Source organism: Drosophila gunungcola, unplaced genomic scaffold (genome assembly GCF_025200985.1).
Source record: "Drosophila gunungcola strain Sukarami unplaced genomic scaffold, Dgunungcola_SK_2 000025F, whole genome shotgun sequence".
NCBI lineage: Eukaryota > Metazoa > Arthropoda > Insecta > Diptera > Drosophilidae > Drosophila > Drosophila gunungcola.
Window position 1 is genome coordinate 256614 of NW_026453204.1, and position 27772 is coordinate 284385.

Consider the following 27772-nt stretch of genomic DNA (forward strand, 5'->3'; position numbering starts at 1 on the left):
CCGTCTTCGTTTTGACCCCTTTGGGAACCACCAGTACTGGTAAATTGTAAGAACTTCTACTCGGCCTTATAATATTTTCATTTAACATTCTATTGATTTCACTATTAACGAAATCTGAAACTAATAAGGCATAGGGATATTGCTTACTATAAATTGCCCTATCGATATTTATATTTATTTCGCACTGAATATCAGTTCTAAAAGGTATTTGGAGGTTTATTTTAGAGTGTTCCTCTTCAATTATTTCAATTATTCATTTCTCCAACTCTTCTACTTGATTTGAATTTAATATTTTAATATTATTCATTTTATTTCTTTCAGAATCCTTTGATCCCAAAGTTGTTACTTTTTTATTGACGGATGGTTCGACGTCGGCGCGTTGAGCGTTTTGTGTTCCCAAATGTATTAACTTTTTGTTGACGGAAAATTCTTGGTCGGCGTGTTCAGGATTTTTTTGTCCCAAACTATATAATTTTTTGTTGACGGATTTTTCTACGTCGGCGTGGTGAGGATTTTTGGATCCCACTATTCCTTTTTTTTGTTGACGGATAATTCTACGTCGGCGTGTGCAGGATATTTAGATCTTAAACTATTTAAATTTTTGTTGACGGATTTTTCTACGTCGGCTGTTTGGATCCCAAACTATATATTTTTTTTGACGGATAATTCTACATCGGCGTGTTCACGATTTTTAGATCCCAAACTATTTGATTTTTTATTGACGGATAATTCTACGTCGGCTTGCTCAAGATTCTGTGATCCTAAGCTAAATAAACTTTTTTCTACCATTTGTGATTTTGTTTTAATTCCACTTTGCTATTTAAAATCTTTCTTCTTCTTTCTTCTTTCTTTCAATGGAAGGACAATTTTTCTTCTGTTAGCGAAAATTGGTTTAACGAATTTTTCTCATCGTAAAATAATTTTTCTTTTTTCTGTTATAGTTGATGGTGCCTTTTTGAATATCAAATCTATCTATCGCTAAAAACGAAATCCAATCTGGCTAAAATAGCTTCAAAATTAGGACTGTTTCTTGGAAGGTTAAAGCATCATTTTTTTCCGGTTATCTTGTTCCATAATATTGATTGTGCTGCGAAATATCGCTTCCTTTTTCGAACATACTGACTCATTGCGTTTTCTGCTGCTTCCCTCCAACTCACATATTTTTCAAGTTCCCATTAAATTCTAGAACTGATTTAATGATTTCATAGGATTCTTCACATTTTATCGAATTGTCAACTTCTTCAATTTTATAATCTTCTACTTTGTTGACATTCGTTTGAAGTTCTGTTTAAAGAATTTACCTTTGTTGAAACAATCTGTTTTATTAATTCTTTGGTCAAAAAGGCTTGTTTTTCTAATTCTTGATTCGCCATTTTATTTATGCATGGCGTATTGGTCATTTCTAATTTATTAAATAGATTCAACAAATTTTCTAGGCCTTCCAGGATGTATTATATAATTTATCTTTCAAATTAAATTTTTACTTAAAATCAAATCACAAAATCACAAATGGTAGAAAAAAGTTTATTTAGCTTAGGATCACAGAATCTTGAGCAAGCCGACGTAGAATTATCCGTCAATAAAAAATCAAATAGTTTGGGATCTAAAAATCGTGAACACGCCGATGTAGAATTATCCGTCAAAAAAAATATATAGTTTGGGATCCAAACAGCCGACGTAGAAAAATCCGTCAACAAAAATTTAAATAGTTTAAGATCTAAATATCCTGCACACGCCGACGTAGAATTATCCGTCAACAAAAAAAAGGAATAGTGGGATCCAAAAATCCTCACCACGCCGACGTAGAAAAATCCGTCAACAAAAAATTATATAGTTTGGGACAAAAAAATCCTGAACACGCCGACCAAGAATTTTCCGTCAACAAAAAGTTAATACATTTGGGAACACAAAACGCTCAACGCGCCGACGTCGAACCATCCGTCAATAAAAAAGTAACAACTTTGGGATCAAAGGATTCTGAAAGAAATAAAATGAATAATATTAAAATATTAAATTCAAATCAAGTAGAAGAGTTGGAGAAATGAATAATTGAAATAATTGAAGAGGAACACTCTAAAATAAACCTCCAAATCATTTATTTTACTTGTGGATTAAATTTAATTAAATTAATATAATACAAGTAAAGCAGTGGAATAAACTAAAGTTCTAAAATTTATCCAGGAAGTCAAGTTAAGGTCAAGAATTAATTTAAATAAATGAACAGAGGTCGTAACGTCTTTAATTAAACACATAACGGACAATTGAGATAAAGGCATTTACTAACAAGCATGTCACGCGCGTCATAATGACAAAAAACCGATTGCCATAAAAGAGAGTGGTAACAAGAATGAGAGATTAATAATCTTGTTTCTTTAGGTACAAATAGTTTTGAGGGAGAAAGCAACAAATTATAAGTGCGACCAGTTGCTTAGACCATGATAATGTGTTGATAAAGAGCATTTTCATATTCATGATTTTTTTTTATGAAAATAATTAAGCATTCATCGTGTTTTTAAAGGTAGTACAAAAGATGTTACACAAATTTTATCTTAAAACAATTTTACAAAACGCAGGACTTATGGAGTTTCTGCCACAGCGTCTCGATCTTTAAACTTCCCGCTTATGGACAGGCCAGAGCTCGTATTTCGTGTCTGAAATTTATTAACTGAAAATATGGTTCATTGTCTATTTGAACCTAAAAACCCCGAAAGAAAAGATGACAAAAAAAATATATACAGTTTTGAAAAAAAGTGGTAGTTCGCAGGAAAGAAGATTTCATTTCCTACCCCCTTAAAAAAAATAAAAAACAAGACTTTTTGTACAAACGTGTAGGTTCAAATATAAGCGAATTTAATGCCGAAAAGAATTAGTTTTGATTCACTCCGATTTGTTGCATAGGTTTAATAAGTGACGAGAAAACCAGTTTTAGTTCCTCGATCTTGACTGACAATCAACATGGGAAGTTTGGTAAATGGGTATAGTCGATATTCTTATAGTCTCTTTACGTGAAGGAATTGTTTTGATAGTCAAAATGCATGTAATATGTAAGAAATAATATGTCATGGCTAGAAAAAGCTGGTAGAGATACATGGTCATAAAGTAAAATTTTCCTAGGGTCATTAATGAAAAATATGTCAAAGTTTATCACAGGTGTTTCCGAAGTGTATGGGCATTGTTTCGTTGACAGCATACAGCCCTAAGGACTTTAAGCTGTTCACAAGATGCTTTTCATTTAAAAGGTTGCTGCTAAGATCGCTTGCCAGTATGATGTCAGTGTATGACAGCGAAATCTCATATGAATATGAAATGAATACTTGTTTATCGTCGATATTTCGGTTGAAGCCTTCAAATACAACCAAGTAGATTTTTCTTTTGTAATTTCTTGGAAAATTTATTCTGTTGTGCATAAACTTTGCTGTTTACATTTAAAATTAAATTTTATTTTCGTTTTCACATATATAACAACACTACCGGCACGTCCGATACGATCAGACCGTTGCAGTAGTTACTAAAGTTTTTATCAATGTAACAGTTATAGATCTACCCATCTCAACCTGCCTGATAAAAGATAAAGTTACTGGGGCGTAAACTCAATTTTTTTAGTGAAGTTAGATAACAAAAATAAAATAACTGGTGAGAAACTAATACAAAACCTATTTTAAATAAAATTGTTTTTTTTTTCATAATTAAGAGCGAAAGCTCAATGTTGAGACCCAATAACGTCAAGCTTAGTTGTTTTTATTCTCTTGACATATAAAACTTCATTAGTATACATTTCATCATGGAACGCTACACACTTGAACAGCGATTGCAAATTGTGCAAATTTTTTATCAAAATAATCGTTCTGTTGCTGCTACTTTAAGAGCATTACGGCCATTTTACGGTCCATTTAACAAGCCAGACCGTTCGACAATCGACCGGGCGAGTCGCCGCCGCGCTCGTGTGATTTGACACCTCTAGACTATTTTCTTTGAGGTTACGTGAAGTCATTGGTCTATGCCAATAAGCCGGCGACGTTGCAAGAGCTCAGAGCCAATATTGAACGCGAAATTGCTGGAATTTCGACCGATTTATGCGAAAAAGTGGTTGAAAATTGGGTTCAACGATTGGACTTCGTAAAACGTGCACGCGGTGGTCATGCGAAAGAAATCGAGTTTCATAATTAAATGTATATGTTCAATTTCGATAATAAAAAAAAAGGTTAGTTGAAAAGTCAAACCGTTTGTGTTTTATTAAAAATAAAAGTTGAAGCGCTCCTATTAAAAAACCCTTTATAAGGAAAAGTAAAAAGTAATCCATTATTTGTACATGAAATTCAAAGCTTTTTTTTCATGGTTAGAATTAACCGATTTATTTCAAATAGGCACCATTTTTTTCTACAATCGATTGCCATTTTGATGGCAATTTTATGATACCCCTCTCAAAAAATCCTTCATCCCTAGTTGCAAAAAACTGAGCCAGTCGGTTTTTACTATCCTCTCTTGTAGCTAATTTTACACTATCCAAATCGTTCGACGTTGATAGGAAAACGTGGTAGTCCCTTGGTGCGATGTCCGGGCTATAAGGTGGATGCATAAAAACTTCCCATCCAAGGTCTCGGAGCTTCTGGCGAGTCGCTATTGATGGGTGTGGTCTAGCGTTGTCCTGATGGAAAACAATTCTTTTCCTTTTGGCAAAAGTGTTGCGCTTCATGGCAATTGTTTCCTTCAGACGGTCCAATTGTTGACAGTGCAAAACCGAATTAAGTGTTTGTCCATAGGGGAGCAGTTCATAGTAGATAACTCCTTGCCAACCCCACCAAACCCACAGCAAAACCTTTCTGGCAATCAATTATGTCTTAGCCACCGTCTGGGCCGGCTCATCCCTCTTCGACCACAACCTTTTTCGCCTCACGTTGTCATAAGTGACCAAATTTTCAATACCAGTCACCATCCGCTTCAAAAACGGGTCGGTTTTGTTGAAATAAAGCAGCAATTTGCAGATCGAAATTCGGTCCAAATGTTTTTTTTATAGCTAATGTGGCACCCATCCAGCTTTTTTGTGTATCCAGCTTTTGTTAAATGGTTACCAACTGTTTTTTGAGCAATGTTTGGCTTCTGGGCAATTGAATGACGGTCAGACTAAACAAATTTCATTATTTTGTCGGCATTTTTGACGATTGGCCTCCACAGGATGCCTCATCTTTAACATCCAAATTCCCAGAACGAAATCAACGAAACCAGAATTGTGCATGCTTGTTAGTTACAGTATTAGGGCTATATACTCCATTTACAGTTTCAGCTGCCTGGCTTGCGTAATCGCCTTTGTCAAAATAAAATTAAAAAAAAAAAGAACTTTTTAACTCTCAAAGCGTTTGTGTTATCGATCACAATATTTATTGAGCTCTCAAAGCGTTTGTCTTATCGATCGCAAAACTTTTCTAAGAGACTTTTATAATACGAAAGCTCAACTTTCTAACGCCACCTACTGAAATTAAATCGGACTTGCACAGCACGAGATACAGATCGAAAAAGTCAACTATTGTTCAAATAATGGAGTACTTTTTGCTTGACCTTATATTTAAATGACTTTTTACATTTAATCAATTCTGCAGATGTGATACTGCCAATCGTGATTGTTTAGCCTTTCATGAAAATGAATTGTTTTGATAGACTTTCTCTTTGTTGTATACGCATGTACTCCAAAAGGTATAGTTAAGTTTGGTTATTCTATATCGTTTGTAAAAATTTTAAACGCGGAGATATGTTGGCACCCCGGTAATCGTGAATCTTCAGGGCGCCATGTAAAAAGGTGGTTTGCAGAGCACGTAACCGGATTATCTGAAAAAAAATGTATATTCATTTTTAAGCTGATGAATTTTTCGTACAGTGAAACACTGTCATTCATGTTATCCAGTGAATCTTTTTGCTCTTGTCTACGTTGAATTGCACCCTACTTTGTTGTGCTTTTTTGTTCGCTCGGGTTATTCGTAGTTCATCAGTTAGGCGGGCACACTGGTGGCTACTTGGACCGGTAAAGATGCCCATTTCATCCAAAAAGGACAACAGAGCAAAACTTCCTTCATTGAAAAGTCATGCTGCTACATTTGCTTCAATTTCAACAACGGTTGCAGTACCGCTTTGTGATTTTGGAGAGATTTTCCAAAATAGTTGGTTAAAGCTCTCGTTGTTATTTTGCGTTAAACCTCCGAGACACCGCTGCAAAAGTGCGTCTTTTCTCTAATCTTCATAGATTGGCTTTATGACTGTTGTAACATCAGTAGGAAGAGCATTGTAGCTATGTTTGACCGAAAGCAAGGTATTTGCAGCTGTCACTTTTTGCCATTTACACTAAAAGTCCTCACCGCTTGGGCACTTGTTGTGCTGTGATTTTTTGTCTGTCGAGCAATAGTGATAGTATGCTGCCCAAATCTCAATTATTATTTTTTTTAACAATCGTGGTTGCGTCAAATGGCAAGTCCATAATATACGGTCAATTTGTCTATTTTTTTTACCGTTCCAGATAGTCTTTTCCTCTTAATTCCCATTCCCATTCTTTTCTGCACGTGTCTTACGCACTCTTTCTTATTTATTGTGAAATCTTCACCAGTGTATAATGGCGTGTACTTCCATTGTTACCTTTTGGGCCTACATCATTTGCTTAACAATATCCGCTGTTGATGTTTTCTTCGTAGAAGTCTTCAATTTCGGCAGTATCTAACATATTCTCCCAAGTTTTACATTGGTGGCAATAAGAACTCTTGACAAACACATCAACAACCTTTCCTATCATTTTAGCTTCAATGTTTTTAGCATATGTGCATATAAATCGAAATTAATTAATATTAATACATTTTTTTGTAAAATCAAAACTGGTTGTAGCACGGCGAAGTCTTGTGTGCCAAGAAGAAAAGAGGGAATCTTGCTCTATTTTTGTGGTCTTTAATGAACATAAATTTCGTTAGCAACGAGAAAGCAACTTAAAAAATTCGGGGTATATCCCGGTAACTGGCTAAGTCTGTTCATGGTTCAGTTCGAAAGTTCAAAAAGAAATTTTTTAGTAACCAGCTTCAAATACACTTTTTTCACTCTCACACAAAATTTATAATTGCATTGTAGACCTGTTTTCCTTTTGGAGTCACAAGAGGAGATCCCCAGCGTATCTCCTAGTGAGTTAAAAAAACACAAAAAATCATCTTCAGCTATAGTGAAGCGAGGAGTATACGGCGGCCAGTATTTAGTTGTATATTTATAGATGTGGCCTGGAGGTAGTTTTTAGCAAATTTGTTATGATAAAGGTGCTTAATACGGCTTCTGATTAGAATTCCAGTCCCATCATGTTCTTTACCATTTGGATGATTTGTTCCGTGGAATGAAAAGCCTCGTAGTTTAAAATTGTATTTGTTTGTGAGGTGTGTTTCATCGATATGATTGACAATAGGAATTGAGCTAACTCAAGTTTATGCTGTGAAACGCCGTTAGCGTTCCACGTAGATATCCGTAGGGGAGTCATTATTTGGATTGTTGTGTAACCAGCATTTGAATCAAAAGATGTTGTTATTGCATTAAATCTTGGAAAGTTGTGCGCATAAACGACATTAACTGCGTAAGGTTTTGTTTTATGCTGAATATCATAGCTTTTTGGCTGCTCCGGCGATTGATGCTGCTGAGCCGTGTTCTTTTCTTGGTATGCTGATTGCAGAAATGAACTTTTTGAGTCAGGGGTAGCCAGTCCTGATTTTAAAGCGCTTGCGAATGTAAGATTTTTGTCAGAGTTTATGGGTCCTAGTGAGGATCTGGCTGCAGTCGAGAAGAAGACTTCAGGGTTTGTTCTGGAGGCTGTCAACTGTTTGTTTTGGGTGCGGGCAGTAGTGCCTCTCTGATGGATGCGACTTTTCAGCTCCTTATAAACTGGGCAACCTCTTTATTTAGCAGTGTGACTGCCACCGCAGTTGCCGCACTTTTTTGAGTCGCTGGGCAGTGTGCGGATTCTCCACAAACTACACACACCGGGAGCAGTTTACAGTATGACCTTGTATGGCCATATTCTTGGCACAAATTCCTCAGCCACTCTTCAACATTGAACTCAAACCAGACGCGACTACTCGGCAGAAAAACGCAGTGCACCCCATTATAAAAAACGGCTATACCTACTCCGTCAAAGAATAACCGTACAGGACCTGCAAAAACGAAACGGTCTGGTACAAACTGCCAGGGGTTTGGGCACACAAAAAGTTATTGCACTTTCCGACCAGTCTGTGTTGCCTGTTGCGACCTGCACTGTACAGAAATCTTGCACGGGTAACAAAGAAGACCCAGCACTGAGAAAATGTAGCAACTTGTGCAAACCACACTGCCAATTACAGCGGATGCCCCGTCTATAAAGAGATCAAGAGTCGGCTCAACTAGAGGCGCCAACAACCAACCTCCGCCCAACAGGTTGCTCAGCCAAATCTTAACATTGCTTCGCAAACCACTCCAAACCACACCAAAGACTTATCAAAAAAACCAGACTTACACTCCACAAATACAAAACAGCATCGAAGCTACTTTAGCTACACTCACGAACATCATGCTTTCAATGCAAGGTACCCTCCAGGAACTAGTGCGAAACCAGAAAAACCTTATCGAACTTCCAATCAATCAAAAGTCATTTAGGATCCCTTAAGAATATGCTTTTGGAACGCTAACGGTGCTTCGCAGCACAGACTTGAACTTCTACAGTTCTTAAACACCCAGGACATCGATAACATGCTCCTCTCAGAAACGCATTTAACCAATAAAAACCATTTCCACCTCACTGGCTATATCTTATATGCGAGCAACCACCCACATGGCAAAGCTCACGAAGGGAGCTGAATCCTTGTCAAACAGCGCATTAGGCATCACCCTCTGGAGGCGTTTGCTTACAATCACATACAGGGTTGCCCATATTCGACGGACCCATCTGACGACGCCATAACTTTTGACAGAGATGCCAGATCGCTTAATGACATACCGCGTTTGAAGCGTCAGTCCAAGCAGATTTTTACCATGGAACAATACACGCCACGCGAGAGTCATCGAAATGGCCGAAGATGACGATCAATTTTGGAACAAAATTATCATGTCCGATGAAGCCCATTTCACATTGAATGGGACCGTAAATAAGCAAAAAAAAGCTACCGCGTTCGCCCGATTTGACGCCGCCTGACTTCTTCTTGTGGGGATATTTGAAGTCAAAGGTTTACGTTAACAAGCCAAGGACCCTAGAAGAGCTCAAGGACAACATTCGTGAAGAAATAGCCGCTATTCCGGCCGAAATGTTGGCGTAAACGATGGAAAATGCTGCAAAAAGGGCACAATACGCCATCAACGCCAGAGGCGGCCATTTGAAAGATATCATATTCAAAAATTGATGTAAACAAATCTACTTGGAACAAATTAAATGATTAAGATTGCCAACCGCCAAATTTTTATTTTTTCTTTGATTTTAAAAAAAAAACATGGGTGCGTCGAATATGGGCAACCCTGTACAGGCCACATCCCTACGAATCAACATAACCAGCGGTCCAGTCACCCTATCGGCTGTGTATTGTCCCCTACGATTTAATATTTCAGAGAGTGAATTTTAAGGCTTTTACAACTCATTGGGTAACTGTTTTATAACTGCCGGTGACTATAATGCGAAACACAACTACTGGGGCTCTCGTCTTGTTAACCCCAAAGGACGCCAATTATACAACGCTATTATCAAACCCGGTAATAAGCTAGATTTTGTTTCACCAGGTACTCCCACATACTGACCAGCAGATCCGAACAAAAAACCAGACATTATCGATTTTGCTGTAACTAGGAGAGTGACGTACATGCTGAACCCTGGCGGAACTGTCATCTGACCACTCGCCTGTTTTACTCTTCTATCTGAACATCCACAGTTTGTAGAACGACCACAATTTCTGACATCCAATACAACAAACTGGCTAAAGTATAAAAAATATATAAGCTCACACTTTGAAATCGAACCTAAAATCTCCTGTGAAGCTGATATTGAATACTCACTTAAACATATAACGGATGTAATGTCCTCTGCTGCCAAACACTCTACACCCGAAATTTCAGCATCATCCCCCCCAAAACTACACGTACAACTACACAGATCCAGACGCTCCTTCAAGAAAAGCGGCGACTTCGCCGAGATTGGCAAAAATTGTATTATTGTAGTACATTGCTGAGTTTTTTGGGTTTCTTCGTCCGTTTTTTGATCCGACAAATATTATGCTCTGCCAACTCCAACCTCCAAAGATAAAATTTTGAATTTTTAACGCCGGGGCCTGGCGTACGTTCACCCAGAGATATCTGGAAATGCTTTGAAATTTTCTGGTATTTCTTCGTCGATCTGAGTACCGGGGTGAAAAATGCAGTGACAAAAAGTGTACGCCGGTTATTTGCTTCTCGCTCTCTCTCATAGCTGGCGTACGGATTTCGTCAACCTGAATACTAGGCTTAAAACATAAAATAAAAAAATTAAATGAGCAAAGATTTTACTACATTTTAAAATTCAAATGAATAAACAAATATAAGCAAAACAAGAGTTTAGTTTTTTGACTTTTAACGAAAAATATTCTCAGCCAAAAAGAAGAAATTAAAGAACCAGAATATAATAGCCCACTTTTACTATTACCAAAGAAATCTCATCAAGAGTCTAACAAGAAAGAAAGTCGATTAGTAATTGACTATCGCCAAATCAATCAATGTCAGTTGAATTGAAAACATTTTAGATCAACTAGGTAGAGCTAAATATCTTTCATGCCCTGACTTGATGTCAGGTTTTCATCAAGTTGAACTCGAATAAAATTCAAGAAACATAATGTATTTTTCTCTGTATTTTATCCTATACGAGCATTTTTTTTACATGGAAGACCTAATAGTAATGTGTTGTTCAGAAAAGCATATTGTTAAAATCTTTTCATGATTCTTTATAATTTTAGTCAGAAGTTTGCAACGCAGTGAAGGAGACATCTCCGACCCTATAAAGTATATATATTCTTGATCAACATCGCTACGCTAACTAGTCTCTCACTTTTAAAGCTATCTGCATGAAACTTTCTTAAAAGTTGTCTTCCTTTTGCAGGTAGTACATAAGTCGGAACGAGCCGGATCGGATGACTATAGCATATAGCTCCCATAGATACAATCGGAAAAATAAATGACAAAAAAAGAAACTTTGCTGTTTTTTAATTTTTTTTTAAGATATTCGAGTAATGACTAAATATTTCAGAATTACGGTTTAAATTTTAATAAAATCGGACGACTAAATCATATTGCTCTAAATAACAATCAAAACATTAAAAAAGAATTTTTTTAATTTTACTTCCCTATATTTTATTCTTCTTAAATTCTTTTGAAAATAGCAATAATTTGATAGTTCAGATTTACGATTTTAACTTATATTAAATCGCAAAACGATATCAAATAGCTGCCATAGAAACGATCAAAAAATTGAGCTGAAAATCATCATAGCTTCAATGTTTCTAAACATATTCGCATATAAATCGTAATTTAAACGTTTAAAAATATTTTTGCAATAGCTGCAAGGGTATTGTGACAGCCCACCGTCACAACAACTATTAAAACTAAGTACAACGACATTATTCAAACGCGCGCCCAAAGCCAACAGCAGCCGGTCACACTTATTCAACGAAGTTATCGATAGCCGATAATCATCGCCCAATAACCCGATTACCCAAAGCGGGTCACACTAACCGGCGCCTGTATAAGCGGAGACACAGCCCCAGATCAGTCGCTTGCGTTCCGACAATTCTCGAGGAAACATCAACAAGGAGGAATATCCGGGTAAGTGTTCTGGTAGATATTAGTGGTGGTGGATCCGTAAAAGTTCGATTTGAAGTCGGTTCTACGACCTGGTGAGGATCACCGACGCCCGGTGTGGTTTTACACACCCAGGCCCGGTCGTGAACACTGAGCCCGGCACGGTTTGCGTATTTCCGGAAAATCTCAGTGAGTTCCTCCCAAAAGTTCCGGGTCGGAACCCGGAAACGATACGGAATAAACGGTAGGTCGAAACTAACGATGCGCTACATTCCCACATCCCACTAGAAAACCCATGTAGATCGTTCCTCTAAGCGACCCAGAGCACTACGAACCCGACGTACTCGAACGACGAGACGAGCAGTGCACAATCGACCCTTACACAGCGCCAATTCCAAGCAGTGCACAATCGGCCAAGCCGCAGCGGCGACACCAAGCCGTGCGCATTCAGTCATTGCGCAGCGCAGGCACCAAGCAGTGCAACACATGGTCCTTCCGTAGCATCTATCCCGCACACAAAGCAGTGCGATACTCAACAAGTTGTGATATACCCTTCCGCAGCGTCGATATCAACAAGCAGTACCACATTCGGCCCTTCACCAGCGCCGACGCCACTTATCAAGCAGTGTCACGCTCGTTATAATTATAGTTAAAAAACGTAGTCTTAATCAATCGTACTATTAAAATATAACCATACTCTGTAGAGTTAGATTTGTGCTATTCATTGGGGAAAGGGAGGTAAACCGATCAAAAGAGGAAATAAATTTCTGTCTCGAACTCTGGCCACGGCAAGCTATACCGCCTCCCAAAACAGGGTCGTTACAGTGGCGCCCGAGCAAATTGAACACAAAAAGACAGTATACTCAAATAGAAACACCAAAGATCGTTTACCCTCTTCCTCAACACAACACAGAATAATACAATGGCAGACAAGTTAACTCGAGGCTGGATAAGCAATACCAATAAAGCCCAACTGGAAGCTTGTCTAATAGAATTCGAGGTCAAACCAGAAACACTGTGCGAGGACATGCGAAGACAAATGTCAGATTTTATAAAGAACGGCAACCACGGCGAGGAAACCATCAAACGGTTTTTAGAACTGCCTCAGAAACACGCAAGAAGCCCATTACCAGCACCTAACGGAACAGGAAACCAACCGAAAGGCATTAGTGGGACAACCGATACAGTGGAAAACATCGAGGAAAACCATAAATACATACTTGCAAGTGCCGAACCCGACGGAGTTTGTCGAAGGAAAACCAGGACCTAAGCCCACAAGGACAGAAGGAAATAAAGTGGCCACGATGGGAGTAATACCAAGTTTGGGAGAAGAATACGACGGAACTGGAATCCCGGAAGAGTTCGTTAGTAGAACAGAGGAATTAGCAGAGGCATACGGCATAGATCTAGGAGCAGGAGCAATGGTAATACTTCTCGGAGTCTGTGCCTTGGATTGGTGGCACACTCACCCAAACCCGATGCCGTCATGGAACACCTTTCGGAAAGAATTCCAAGAGTATTACAGGCCAGCGGATCATGAGGAGAAAGCTATGAAAAGCATCACACATAGACACCAGGGCGAGAACGAGCCAGCGAAGGAATATGCGCTAGAACTCAGGAAAATCATGCGATTCACTACGCTCACAGAAGAAAAAAAACTGGAGTGGGTGTACCGAAACAGTCGAGTGGAGTTCAAGCGATATGCTAAATGTGGAGAATGCCAAACCCTAGCGGAATACCTCCGACTAGCCGAGGAATTCGAGGCACTACAACCACATGACCACACAGAACAGCAGACAACGCAACAAACACCGGAAACTCAATTGGGACATCAACCACCAGGAAGTTACTGGAGACCACCAAGGAACCAGTGGAGACCCCAAGAAACACAACCAGTACTTAACAGAGGCGTCACAAGATCTTGGGACATGAACAATAGATGCTCGCGGTGCAAAGCAGTGGGACACATAGCACGTGGATGCAATAACCAACTAAGACTGTTTTGCTGGGTATGCGGACAGGATGGAATACGAACAATTCATTGCTGCCGCAGGAATGAAACGACGGGAAACGGAAGACGCCCATGGGATCAGAGCGGGCATCCAGGGCTCACACCACACCCGCAACGTCAATCAATTTCAACGATCGACGCCTACTAGCAAAAGTCAACGTTGGGAGCACAAGAATTCGCGGTGCAATTGACACAGGAGCCACACGGAGTTTTATCGGCCAAAAACTAGCCAACAGAATAGCCAGACATGGAAAAAGAAAACAAGTAATTGAAGCCATAAGACTTGCAGACGGAACAAACAGAACGGTCACAGAGGCACTAGAAGTACCAATACAATTTGGGACACAAACAAACACAACAACACTACTAGTCCTCGACGAGGTGATCGGAGACCTACTCTTGGGAATAGATTTCGTAAAGCAATGCAATGCTACACTAGAATGCGGAGGCATCACAGCGAAAATTAAAAAGAAGAAGAGGAACCAACGCAGAAGCAAGAAACACGAGAGACACATCGGATCACTAGAAACAGGGGATTTAACAGACTCACAGATCCAAGAGACCCTCAAAAGGGAGTTAGAGATGATGAGCCAAATCAAAGTCACATTGCAAGCCACAAAATCTTCATGAAGCACGACCGCCCAATTAAACAAAGGTACTACCCTCGAAACCCAGCAATGCAATCAATAATAAACAAACAAGTTGACGAACTCATAGCACAGAACCTCATAGAACCCTCGCACTCCGTCTACAGTTCGCCAGTGGTAATCGTGGAGGAGAAAAATAAGGAATGGAGGCTTTGCATAGACTATAGGCAACTGAACGAGCACTCTGAGCGAGACGCATACCCAGTACCACGAAAGGATCACATTCTCAACCAACTCCGCGAGGCAAAATACACTGGATCTGAAAAGTGGCTACTGGCAGATACCGATGGACGAAGACAGTAAACAGTACACTGCCTTTACTGTACCAGGACGCGGACTGTTTCAATGGAAAGTAATGCCCTTCGGATTACACACAGCACCGGCAACGTTCCAAAGAGCTCTAGACTCAGTCATCGGACCGGAGACGGAACCATTCGCGTTCGCATACCTGGATAACATAGTGGTAATCGGACGCACGGTACAGAAACACCTGGAGAAGCTACAGGAGGTAATGAGGCGACTCCGCAAGGCAAATCTAAAAATCAATCAATCAGAGAAATGCCACTTCTTTAAGGAGGAACTGAAATACCGAGGACACGTAATAAGCGCAAGAGCTATACATACCGACCCGGAAAAGATAGCCGCGATCCTCAACATGCCAAGCCCAAAGACAACGAAGCAAGTACACAGCTTCCTAGGGGTGGCCTCCTGGTACAGAAGATTCGTCCCGAACTTTACTGAACTAGCGCAACCACTGTACAACCTGGTCAAGAAGGGGACAAAGTTCAAATGGACCGAGGAGACAGAAGAGGCGACCAAAAACCTAAAGAAAGCCCTAACCAAAGCACCGGTCCTGGCTTGTCCGGACTTTGAAAAAAAGCCAGTAATTACGGACTAGGAGCAGTACTGACCCAAGAGTACGAAAACGGAGAACACGTTATTTCATATGCCAGTCGGAAGCTGATAAAAACAGAACAAAACTACTCGGCTACCGAAAAAGAGTGCCTGGCAATACACTGGGGCATCCAGAAAATGAGGATGTACCTGGAAGGGTACCACTTCGTCGTTATCACGGACCACCAAGCACTTAAATGGCTTAACTCGATCGAGAGCCATTCAGGACGGATTGCCAGATGGGCATTGGTAATGCAGCCATACTCACTCGAGGTACGCTATCGCAAAGGCAAGCTTAACGTCGTGGCAGACGCATTATCCCGAATGCTCGAGGAAGAAATACACGGAGCCGAAGTAGAGGAGGACGAGTGGATAAAACAGAAACTCCTTGCAATAGAAAAAGAACCAGAAACATGGCCAGATTACGCACTAATAGAAGAAGAAACTATACAGACATCTACCGTCATGGGCCGCAGACAAGGATACACAACCATGGAAGCTATGCGTGGCAAAGAACCAAAGAGAACGGGTGCTACGAGAAAACCACAGCGAAGCTACAGCAGGTGACCTAGGAGTTAGGAAAACGAAGCATCGGGTAATGGCATCGTACTATTGGCAAGGGATGCACAGAGATATTCTAGTTCAGTTTAAAACTATGGACACGTTTTAAAAGCCTTTAAATTTTATCAGTATCTCCTAAACCTAAAAAGTACAATCCGCAAATGAATACTTTTTTTGTTTGGCAATTGTTTTATTTTACACGCCAAACAAGGATGGTCCTTGAGTTCGTGTATGCGTAGGAGGGTTCAAAGATCCCAAAAATTCGGGTATTAAGTACAGGGCAGGTAAAGGCTTGTGTATTCTTATGTTGTTATAAGAGGCGCCCGTGTCTATCACGACACACACAGATCCGCTGGGTGCCGTCTGCAGAAAGTCGTCGACCCAATGCTGTAGCAAGCCGTCTAGCCGACGGTTCGTGTGATCCAGCAATAGTGGTGCCATTTCACACCCAGTATCCTCCTGAGAGCCTTTGATATGCTCGTTTGTACCCTTTTAAGAGATGAATCACTGGCTGTGCGCCAGCAAATTATTCCTCAATTTAACATCGGGAGGACAATGGCCTTTAAGAGTCGCAACTTAGCCTGAAGGGTTATACCGCTACCTGGTCGAAGAAGCCAGTCCATTCTGTCCAATTTTGATCTAGCTGAGCCCCCCACGCGGCAAATTTGTCCTTTTCAACAAAGGCGACGGTCCAATTTTACATCAAGGTAGGTAAACTTGTCTTCATGCTTAAGCCTATTCCCATCAAGGTGGAGGCAACACAAACAGCCAGGGCGGAGAGCAAATGTGGCGTGCTGCGTTTTGTCGACGTTTAGTGCAATGTTCCACCGAGAAGTCCAACACTCGAATTCGTTTAAGAATGTGTGGACACGCCGGGAGTCAGACGTTGGGGTACTACCAACTGCAAGAAATGCAGTGTCATCTGCATAGGTGGCCAGGAGTGTACCGCGTGCAACTGGGTTTGGAAGATCCGACGTATAAACTGTATACAGCACTGGCCCAAGGACGTTTCCTTGCAGGACCCCAGCACGAATTGGACGTAGAACGATGTCCGCGGATGTCGACAGCAAACGCCCTTTTGTCCAAGAATGACCCGATTAGCTTCCATAATTCCTCAGGCAAAAGAGGCATTAGTTTGTAATGGAGACCTTCGTGCCAAACCCTGTCAAAGGCCTGTGGAACTTCAATAAAGATAGCAGAGCAGTATTTGCGATATTCCAAAGCACCCAGTACATGATTTTCTACTCTGTGCACTTGCTCAACAGCACAATGGCGACTACGAAAGCCAAACTGGTGGTCTGGAAGGGCTTCAGCAAACGCAGCTATTGCTAAGAGCCTAGCAAGCATTATCCGCTCAAAAATCTTGAAAAAAGTGGGTAGGAGATTAATCGGCCGATAGGAATCTAAGGAGCACGGTTCCATTGTGACTAGAGCACGTTTCCAAGGGGTTGGAAAGTGACCAAGGCATAGGGAGGCATTAAAGAGTTGGAAGAGCTGCGTAATGACTGAGCTTGGCAGAGCCTTTGCTACCTTTCCGTCAATTGCGTCCATGGCAGGAGCCTTAGTGGAAACTAGTCGCCTAATATGATCACGAACCTCATCCTCGTCTACTGGACGCACATCAACAGAAGGACCAAAAGAGAGTCCTAATCTAGAGATAGTTGTTTGAACTTCTTGGCTTGTTGCATAGTCAAATGGAGTGAAGCGATTTTCCAAATCATCTGCAAATACTTCAGCAATCTCGAATTCGCTGTGGGCCCAAGTGACATCGTTACGTTTAAGTGAGAATTTCTGTTCATAAAGAATTCAGACCTTCCAAACGGAGGACTTTTTTAAACTCTGACACAGCAGTCTTACAACTTGCCATGTCGATGGTATGCCTCGTCCTCATCCAGACGCGGCGGAGTGCATGACCTTTTCTGGCCAAGGTATCAATTTTTGGCTTGGAAGCAGACCAAGATGGTAAAGGAATTGGAACACTTCTACCAGGAGGGGCAGCTTGGTGGATCTGGTCATTGAAGCACTCAGCAAAGGAATCTACTTCGTCCTCGGTAGCAAGAGCGGGATTCTCCTGAGTCAGGGCAGAAAGTCGGGCACCGAAACTTCTCATATCCGAACCACGAGGTGCCATAGGCAGCAACGCAGAAATATATCAAAAGCGGAATATGGTCAGAGAAAAGACCCGGAGACTCCGTTATAGCAAGGTGACTACAGCCGATGTCTCTGTACACCGCAAAATCAATAGCCGTCGAAAGAAATGAGGCTCTGATATTGTGGCGCTCAGGTGATAGTCGAGAGAGGACTTAACGATAACGGCAGCACCACCACGATGCCGATTTAAAAGGGTGGTTTGCGCAGTATACAGCATATCCATATATACGGGAAAAGAACTAAAAAAGAACGACTGGTAAAATGTGTCCCAGAAAAAAGTAGTTTGTCAATGTTACCCTCCAGCAGAATATGCTCAACCTTCCAAGTTACGATATCTAGCCCGTAATTAGTCATCGCATCGCGTCGACCCCAACGTCGCCGTCATCATCGACATCATTTCATCAAAGCGTACCAACAGTTTGTAAATTGTAGCCGCTTGAGCCATCGCAGCATTCTCTTGCTGCTCTCCTGGGCAGGTTGTTGAGTAGTTTCAAGGTTTGGCTGGCTTAGCAGGGGCAATACATTTTGGCGCTAATCACGCACTGGCAGAGGCTGACTTGAGGATACAGAAGGTCGCGAGGTAAACCAAGCATTATGACCCGGCGGCAAAGCAGGTTTAAGCTTTTGAATCGGGCTGCGATCCACAGAGGTATTAAGCCTACGTTTCCCAATAGCCTCTAAATAGCCACTGTTATTGCATTTAAATTGCTCTTCTTTCGTGGTCAGACACTTATTCTTGTCCTTCGTCTCATGGACACCAGCACATCTGGCACACTTTGACAAAAATGAGCAAACATTTTTAGAATGCCCAAATTCTTGACATCGGTAACAACTTAAAGGTTCTTTTCTCGGGAGCTGCGGTTCTACTTTCACCACCTGGTAATCTACTGTGCGAATATCATAAACTTCTTTGTTGTTGTTGTTTCTCGCTGGTACCAACTCAACAAAGAATATATCCCGGTTCGCCTTGCCATTCTCACCAGGGGGGTTATATACACTGCGAGGATTGTGGCCCAAGGCTTTAAGCATCGCAGTAATTTCAGATATCTCAGTAGCCGCATGGAGACCCTTTATGACGACTCGAAAAGCCCCTTAGTTCTTAAATTGAAAGGTGATGACAGGGATCCCATTGTCCTTAAACAGCTTCTGGAACACACGGTATATACTTCCGTCATCCACAGTAATTCTACAGGAAGATCGACCAGTCATCTTGAGGCGAAAACCTTTAGTCACAGATGAAATTAAAGCAATTAGTTTTCGAAAATCAGTGACACCCCTCAGCAAAAAGGGAGGGGGGCGGGGATCGCGTTTTTAGTTTTAGTATGAGAAGAGGCATTGCTTGGTGATACCGCAGGAAAGTTAAGTTGGACAGGCTCGGATAATCTTTATCATCAGACAGAACAGCAAAGCTATTGTTCTATTTTCTATTGTAGACTCTCCTTCATATAAAGGAGACTGTTGAGAATTCGTATCAGAGGCGGCTTCTTGATGACGTTTTTGATTGCTAACAGGCTATTTAGCGAAGTCTTACTTCCACCGCTTACGTCCAGATTTCTTCTATTCCTGAAGTTATATACCTGGATCAGACACTTATTATCAGCAGCATTCCAACTAATCGAATTGAGAGTAAAAGGGTTCATAGCCGGAAAAGATTCATTGTTTGTCACATTCAAAGATGATTGCCATTGCTGATATCGCCGTAACTGGGAACACAAGGTCTTTGAATTTCCAAACTTCATATTCAAATAACTTACAAGCGCCTCATCAACCTACTGCCACTGCTCATGTCGCCATAACCGGGAACACTAGGCCATTAATATTCCAACCTTGACCTTCCAATAATGTAAAAGTGTCAGTACCACCAATCGCCATCTCGGACGTTGCACCACGAAAGCCCAGTGCAATTTTTGGTGTTGCCCGACATAAAACCTTATTCATCTCACGCTTGAACCCGGTTGCTACTACTGATGATGTTTAATCACACTTGAGTAACAGTTTAAATGCTTTTAAGTCTGATATTGCTGTCACCAAGTTTAACTTTAACCAAGTGGGGGACATCTCACCCTTTAAGGTTGCTCTTTCTGACATCCTTCCATATGGCCTGACCATATATTCGCTCAAGAGTTTCTTAACAAACCTAAAACTAAAGTTCAAAATGTTGAAAATGCTACCGTTTCCACACGCTCAAAAAACTAACTTCGACCTTTATTAGGTAAATCTAATAAGTTGTATACAAATAGTGTTTCGTTGGTTGCGAACGTATTTGCTTTTACTGAAACTTGGTTAAATTTGTCTGTGTCTGATTTTGGTGGTGGTGTCCTCATCGCGGTCCGTTCTACGCTTCCTTCTGATCTCATCGCTTGAAATCGACAATAACAATGAGTTTGTCTCCGTCCGCATCACTTTTAATAATGCCTTTGTTTACATTTCTTGCTCATACATGAAACATCTATCGGAAATCCATACTATTCAGTTCTATAATACGGATAATGATCACCTCGTTGTTTTGGGTGATTTTAATATTCCCTCTCTTACTTGGGTGCCCTTAGAGGATTCCAATTCTTTGGTATTCACGGTATTCACGGTATTGTTGACATTTCCCTAAGTCAAATCAATTCAGTTGTCAACTTAAAAGGCAAGCTCATCGATTTAGTTTTCTCTTCTGAATATTTGAACTCTTCTGTATCATAATTTCACCCTCTTTCAACCCATGAAGATTTACATCATCCTATTCTTGAAATTGCATTGCAAATATCGAGTTTCTCTTTGCCTCCATTATAGTATGGGCCAAGATCAAATCGTTTATTTAAAAAAGCTAACATTGAACAATTAAATCAATGCCTCTTAGAATCAGATTGTTCGTTTCTTGATCGGGATAACGAAACTTCTCTTCTTATAGTTAACTTTTATAGCTTGCTGAACTCATCTCTTGACATGTTTGTTCCCACTGTGTGATTCTTTCCTACCTAAAAACAACTATAATAGACATTAAAAAAATTATACGAGGAGTTGATCATCTGTCGACCACTCGAGCTTTTTAGTTGCTAAGTCAGATTTTATTCAACCTAATGCTGAATGTTATCAGAATTATTTGTCACGTAGCAAAAATTTATTAAAAGAAAATCCTAAACAAGTCTAATCGTTTTTTAACACCGCCGTAAGACCTCATCTTTTCCACCAACTCTCCACTATAATAATTCCATTGCTAGTAATGACGCTGATATCGCCAATCTATTTTCAGAATTTTTTTTAAACAACCTATTTTTCTAACCCCTATATCAATTTAACCCTTTATCGTTAGTATTTTTGATGAGCTGAAGTTATTAAAAACATCCATATTCAGCTGGTTCTGTTCAAATTTCTAGTTGAGTTCTTAAAAACTGCGTAAAAGTTTTGTCAAAACCACTATCTAAATTATTTAATCTATAGCTTCAACAAAATTGTTTACTTTCAATATGGAAAGAATCTTTTATTTTGCCTTTCCTTTAAAAAGGCAGTAGGTCAGAGATTCTAAATTACCGTGGAATAGCCAAGCTTCTCATTTACAATATCAATGCTGTTCATTAATGTCACCATCTCAGCATGATTTTATCAAGCGTCGGTCCACAACAACAAACTTTGAATTTTAGTAAAGCTTTTGACTCAGTTAACCAAAAAAAGCAAAATTATACAAAAATCCGACTTAGTCGTGTATTTAACCATAATCTATATTTTGCAGTTCACATTACCATTAGAGTGGGAAAGGCCAAAGGAGTTTTAGCGTTCATTAAACATTGGTCTTAAGAGTTTAGCGACCCTCACACCTAGGCTTTTTTACATTTCGGTTGTTAGACCCTTACTTCAATATTGTTCTTTTGTATGGCCACTTCAATATGGGAGGTATCAAGATCTCATTAAATCGGTTCGGAAGCAATTTTTACTGTTTGTCTTGAGGGGACTTAGCTGGAATCCACAGCAGGCTCCGTCTTTCGGACTTGACAATGGTGTTATGTTTTTAATTAAACGTATTAAAAACCATGTTTTCCTAGTTCCTTACTAAGTAATATTAATTTCGGTGTTTCTGTTAGAATCACGAGACAATTCCGTTCTATATTCCTGCCAATATGCAAGTCTAACTTCGACTCTCATGACCCTTTTCGAAGTCCTTGTTTGGATTAACTTATGAAATAAATGAAATAAAACATTGAAACTTCTACCAAACTCTTTGGCATAAATGCAAGTGTCGAACATTGACGAGGTGCACAATGACAAAATCAGTGACCTCTGCATCAAGTACCTGCCATGGGTGTTATAAAAGAGTTTAAGGCCAGTGTCTTTTTAAAATCTTCAGCAACGCCAAAATTTTATAAAAGCCGTCAAATTCCATTCGCACAGATGGACAATTATAAAGCAGAAGCAGAAAGACAAACATAAGCAAGAATTTGGACACCACTCAAATTCATCAATTGGTCATCCCCAATTGTGCTCGCACCAAAACTAGGTAGCGTTATTTGTATATGTGGAGATTTTAAGCAAGCAGTCGACGCTCAGATAGATGTCGAGTAGTACCCGATACCGACAAAAGAGGCATTGTTTTACATCATACGGCATGGCAAGCAGATCAGGATGAGGATTCGAAAAATATCATGGTCGTCAACACACCCCTGGGTTTACTTTAATATCATCGCCTTCCGTACGGGATTGCCAGCGCTCCAGCTATCTTCCATCGATATTTAGAGCAACTTCTTTAGGGAGTAGAAGGTTGTGGCAACTATTTAGATGACATCATCATGTTACCACCTGCCGGGGAAGAACATTTCCTTACGATAATGGTATCAGATGCAAAAAGGGAAAATGCTTATTTTTCAAAAACGAAATTGAATATCTAGGCCGAGGGATCAGCGCAAGCGGTATTCTCCCAATCAGCTCAGGCTTGGAAGCTGTAAAACTTCCTTCTAATTTGCAACAATTGGAAGCATTCATGGGTAAAGTAAACAACTATTGCAACTTTATTCCAAACAATTCTAAGTTGGCCGCTCCTTTGAACCAACTACGCAGAAAAACTGTAGCATACATTTTTGGTCGGCAAGAGCAACAATCTTTTTTAGCCATAAAGTCTCTCATAGTTTATGCAACGCAACTAGCCCAATTCGATGAAAATTTGCTACTGATTCTGGCTGCAGATGAATCATCTTTTGGCATCGGGGCAGTCCTGTCCCATCTTCAGCACGATGACGAAGAGAAACCCATTGACTGCGCATTAAAATCTCTTGCCAAACATCAAGTCAAAAACAGCCATATTGAGAAAGAGGGACTTTCTATAACATTCGGAGTAAAACGTTTCAACCAATACTTGTACGGTAGGAAGGTTACGCTGATAAACGACCACAAGCCGCTTGTAACTATTTTCAACCCAGGAAAGCATCTTCCTTTGATGACATCTAACGGGTTACAACGCTGGGCTATTATTCTCATGGCCTATAACTTCGATATCCAGTACCGATCCACATATCCAAAATTCGACAAAGAAGAGGAAGCTTGCCACACTATTGTTTAATTTTCTCCACCGATAAATTCAGATTTTGTTCAAAGCCACTTGCAAAAGGACAAACTTCTCAAGCAAGTCTTACAGCATCTAAGTACTTTGGTTCTGACAAATTAACTCCGAATTCCCAAGGGAAAACTCCTGCCGAGTTGATTCACGGTCGTTTAAACCGCACCGTACCAAGCCAACTTTTCGAGCAGCCTGTCGAAGAAAACAATTAGTTACTTAATACGATCCAAATCAAACGGTCTACTCCCAAAATTACTTAACAGGAAAAAAGTGGATTGATAGCATTATAGATCGTCTAATTGGTAAAATGCTCTTCATTGTACGCACCACAAGTGGCTATGTCGAACGCCACTTCAATCAAATGAAGCCGAAGCTCTCAGCAACAAACTCTACTAAGAAACCACCAGAGTTTTGGTGGGTTTCTTAAATCCCGCAACCAGCTTCCATTTCTGCACCACAACAAGTAGACCAACCTTCCACTTCGCCCCGTGTTCAGCAACATTATCCTGAACCTAATCCTCCTGAGAGTTTCGCATCGTCTACACAGCAACCGAGGCAGATACAAAGCAGTACGCCAAAGCAGTCGTGTTCGCCAAGAAGTCGATCGTTTTCAGCCTAAAGATTTTAGAAAACCCAAAGTTTCTAATCGTTTTTCATAAAGTTGGAGATGTGTTATATTTTGTCAAATTTTGTAATAAGCTACCTCGCACCTGCTTCGTATTCCTCCATTGCATAACCACACTTTCTTTTAATGATAACATCTGGCCACTCTGAACAACATATAGCACTAATAAACTCAGTCTGAAATAAGAACTCATCCTAAACACAACACTTTGTAAAGAACACGGATCTCAAAAACGAAAGCTAGGCTTTTTTATTTTAAATTAATAGGAACGGCCGAAGTTGGGTGCAAAACAGCATCTCCTCAAATCAGACACCTCAACCATCTCAATCTGATACTCTGTTCATAAGATATTCAATGAACAAGATTTCTAAGGCATTTTGAAAAATGAAAATGAAAAATGCCCTCCTGTTTGTTTTTTTTGTTAAAACAAAATCGATGTGTGTCGTCCAGGAACCTCTTTAACTTTGCTCTATCACTTTTTGGAAAACCCACTGGCTTCACACGACCACATATTTTAAATGACTATAGAAGATTATAGCTTTTGAAATTACCTAACTTTTTATGTACATATAACACATTTTTCTCTATAGTAAGCATTGTATGCCTTTTTTCAAAGCGCAGAAATCAATGCCAACCAAATTTGTTGATAAAATTTCTAATTAAAGCTTTTTAAAGTTAAATAGAAACATAAGAAAAGGTATTATGGACAAAAATATTTTTTTTGTAATCAGAGGTCAGACTGTGATCTTAGGTATTTTCAACATTCAAGTCATATTAGGACGACTCCTGGTCATGGTATTGTTGCACTTAAATAACAAAATTTGACATAAGGTATCTTGTACAAGTTAATAATAACATCTAACAAACAAATTAAAAAGAAATTAAATTTTTGGTATAATGTTTCAAAAAAACGTAAAAAAAAAAATAAATAAACGTCTATAAAAAAGTTAATTGATGCTTTCTTAAAAAAGTGACAAAAACTTATATTCTTTTAAACGTGCCGGCAGCTAAACATTACCAATTTGGTGATTAATTTACAGGGCGAAATTATAAAAATTTTTAACAATTTTAAAATGTAAAAAATGATTCGAATTACTTATAACTAAAATTTTAAAAAGTGATAACTGTACAATGTTATTTATTATGAATTATATTTGCCGTTTAAGTATTTCTGCATACTCAGAAATTAGAAATATCTAACTATTGTCAACAGTAAACTCCTTCGTAGATTATTACACAGCTTGATTGTAATCAGCTATTTCTCAATAGTTTGCTCTGACAATGCTTGCTCACTAGAGTCCAAACATTATAATATTGCCATCCTAAAGGTCATTTTAAAAGCTGTACAATTTTCATGCACTGTCAAAACTGTGTACTCTCGTTTTTTCAAAAGCCAAATGGGACAGGGATTTTTATTTAAACGGTTTTGGTAACCAGCACAAAGCTGCACAGTAAAATCAGCCTTTTTACAATTCAAAGCAGCGTGTAGTTTTTTTTTTCAGTTAAATATGTGATTGTTATTTAATTCTTACCTAGGCAAGCGAAATAAAATTGTTTAAAAGTATATTTAAATTTTAAAAAGCTGCGAGGGTATATATTGGTTTCTGGGGCCATATTTATTTTTGAAATTGTTAGAGTCTCTGTTTGTTTAGTCGATACTAGCTTTGACGAGAAATGTTGGATTATTCGTGAGGATTAATTATTTTAGCTTGTGCAGATGCAATGTTATGCTGTTTTTGGCATGGATCTTTACGCTTACTCATATGAATTCTATTTTTAATTTAATTTCAGTAAAATGAAAACAGCTTTGCCATCTCAAACATCAAGAGGGGGCTCGCCGCATATTGTCGATTTGTTCACTAAGAAGGAACATTTCGATGAATCGTTTAAAAGCCAAACTACCGTTGAGACAAAAACAATCAATGAAACCGCTTATGAATTTCAAGACAACGACATATATCCATTAAACATAAAGACTAACTTTAAAAACCATGGCGATACTGAAGATTTATTAAGTACTCAAACAAAAGAAATCTTTTGCAGTGCACAAACAAATTTTCAAACATATAAACGGAAATTCGTAGACGCACTGAGCGATCATAACTATACCTGTCAAGAAGTAATATTGTGTCAACCCAATTCGGATATTATTCGCGAAATACTTCTTAGTGCCATAATACCAAGTAGAAATATTATAAAAGATATTCCAAGCGATATATATAGTTTTATTGAGAATACAATCAAAAATTTAAAAATGTATAAGTATCAGTATGATGCAAAACAAGAAAAAAGATTTAACCCAAGTAAAGCTTTATCCATAAATATTGTCAACCAAACACGCAAAACTAAAAGCATTTATCAAAACTGTTCAGAAACATTAGAAATTGATCCAAATGACCAGTGTCTTACAAACATATATACAAACTTGGGAAATCAAAAAGTCTTAAATGGTCTTTTAGCAAGCACTATGAGTTTTGCAAGGCAATTATTTTTTGAGTGCAACACCTTTGCATCAAAATCTGAAAATGAACTTAGAGAATTTATATCTAAAAAATTAAAAAAGTTAGAGGAAATACTTGGACGTCTACCACCAACTACAGATGTGAATTCAGAAAATGTATTAAAAAATCGGTATCAACATAATTTTAAAGCTAAAATGAAACTTATGTTAAATACATCTGGATCATCTCAAACCGACTCGGAATTTGAAAGAAGCTTTGACGAAATATGTAGTGAATCATCTAATAAAAGTAGTAAAATGTTTTGTTTAAAGCAGCTTATATGTGATTCCAGGGAAAATGAAAGCCACCATCAAAATTTTTCCGATGGTATTGATCTTTCCAAATACATAAAGTTGGAAATTATGATTAAACCAATTGTTGGTGTTTTTAATGAACTTAATACAAAAATAAATAGTTCTATATCAAACAACGAAACCGACCAGGAAATTAAAAGGTAAGTTTTCAACTTCGTAAAAAAATTGTTGTCGAGAAGGACATTTTCGGCCTTTAACAGTTTACAATAGAAAAAAAAAAAACTATACCATCTGTTGTTTATCAATTTTTATATTATGCATACCTTCCCTATTTATTGGACACAAAGACGATAGCGAAACTATCGTAAAATGTTCGTAATACATATCAAGTTTGCAAACGGACTTAGAAATGTACATTTATGTCCAGTTATTACTCACTTTTGAGCCCGTTTGCGATAATTTTGCGACGTAGCCCAATATAAAATGTCTTTAAACATCAAATATTGGGTAGCTTTAACGTCCAGGGGTCAAATCCCAGCTAAGTAAACAATTGATGTTCTTTTTTTGTTTTTTTTTTGTTAATAGAATGTAAATTATGTTTTAGTTGGGCAGCCACGCGCTGTCCCTCGCCGCTGTCCGTGAGAATGAGGCTGGTCTGGGGGAAGGGTTGATGACGTATTTGCCCCCGTGGCTGGCTGCTCTAATGGATGAGCCGAGCGGTTGCCACTGGCTCTCTTCTCTCTTCTTATGAAGACTACGTTGGGAGTAACTGACTCCGTTGCTAACGGCCCTTAAGGCTCGATAA

At 39.2% G+C, this 27772-nt stretch overlaps 1 protein-coding gene across 2 annotated transcripts in view; it reads left to right on the forward strand.

The window, feature by feature from the left end:
• The window catches only part of LOC128263888 (transcriptional regulator ATRX-like), a 449251-nt gene that overhangs the window by 101215 nt on the left and 320264 nt on the right, over positions 1–27772 (forward strand). The window contains exons 2-4 of one of the 2 annotated variants that reach the window (XM_052999165.1): positions 11093–11219; positions 11373–11814; positions 26004–27167. In XM_052999165.1, the coding sequence (XP_052855125.1) occupies positions 26008–27167 (1160 nt within the window). In that variant the 5' untranslated portion in view covers positions 11093–11219; positions 11373–11814; positions 26004–26007. Of the gene's footprint in view, positions 1–11092; positions 11220–11372; positions 11815–26003; positions 27168–27772 lie in introns of those variants that run through there. The other variant, XM_052999163.1, reaches the window with a different exon arrangement.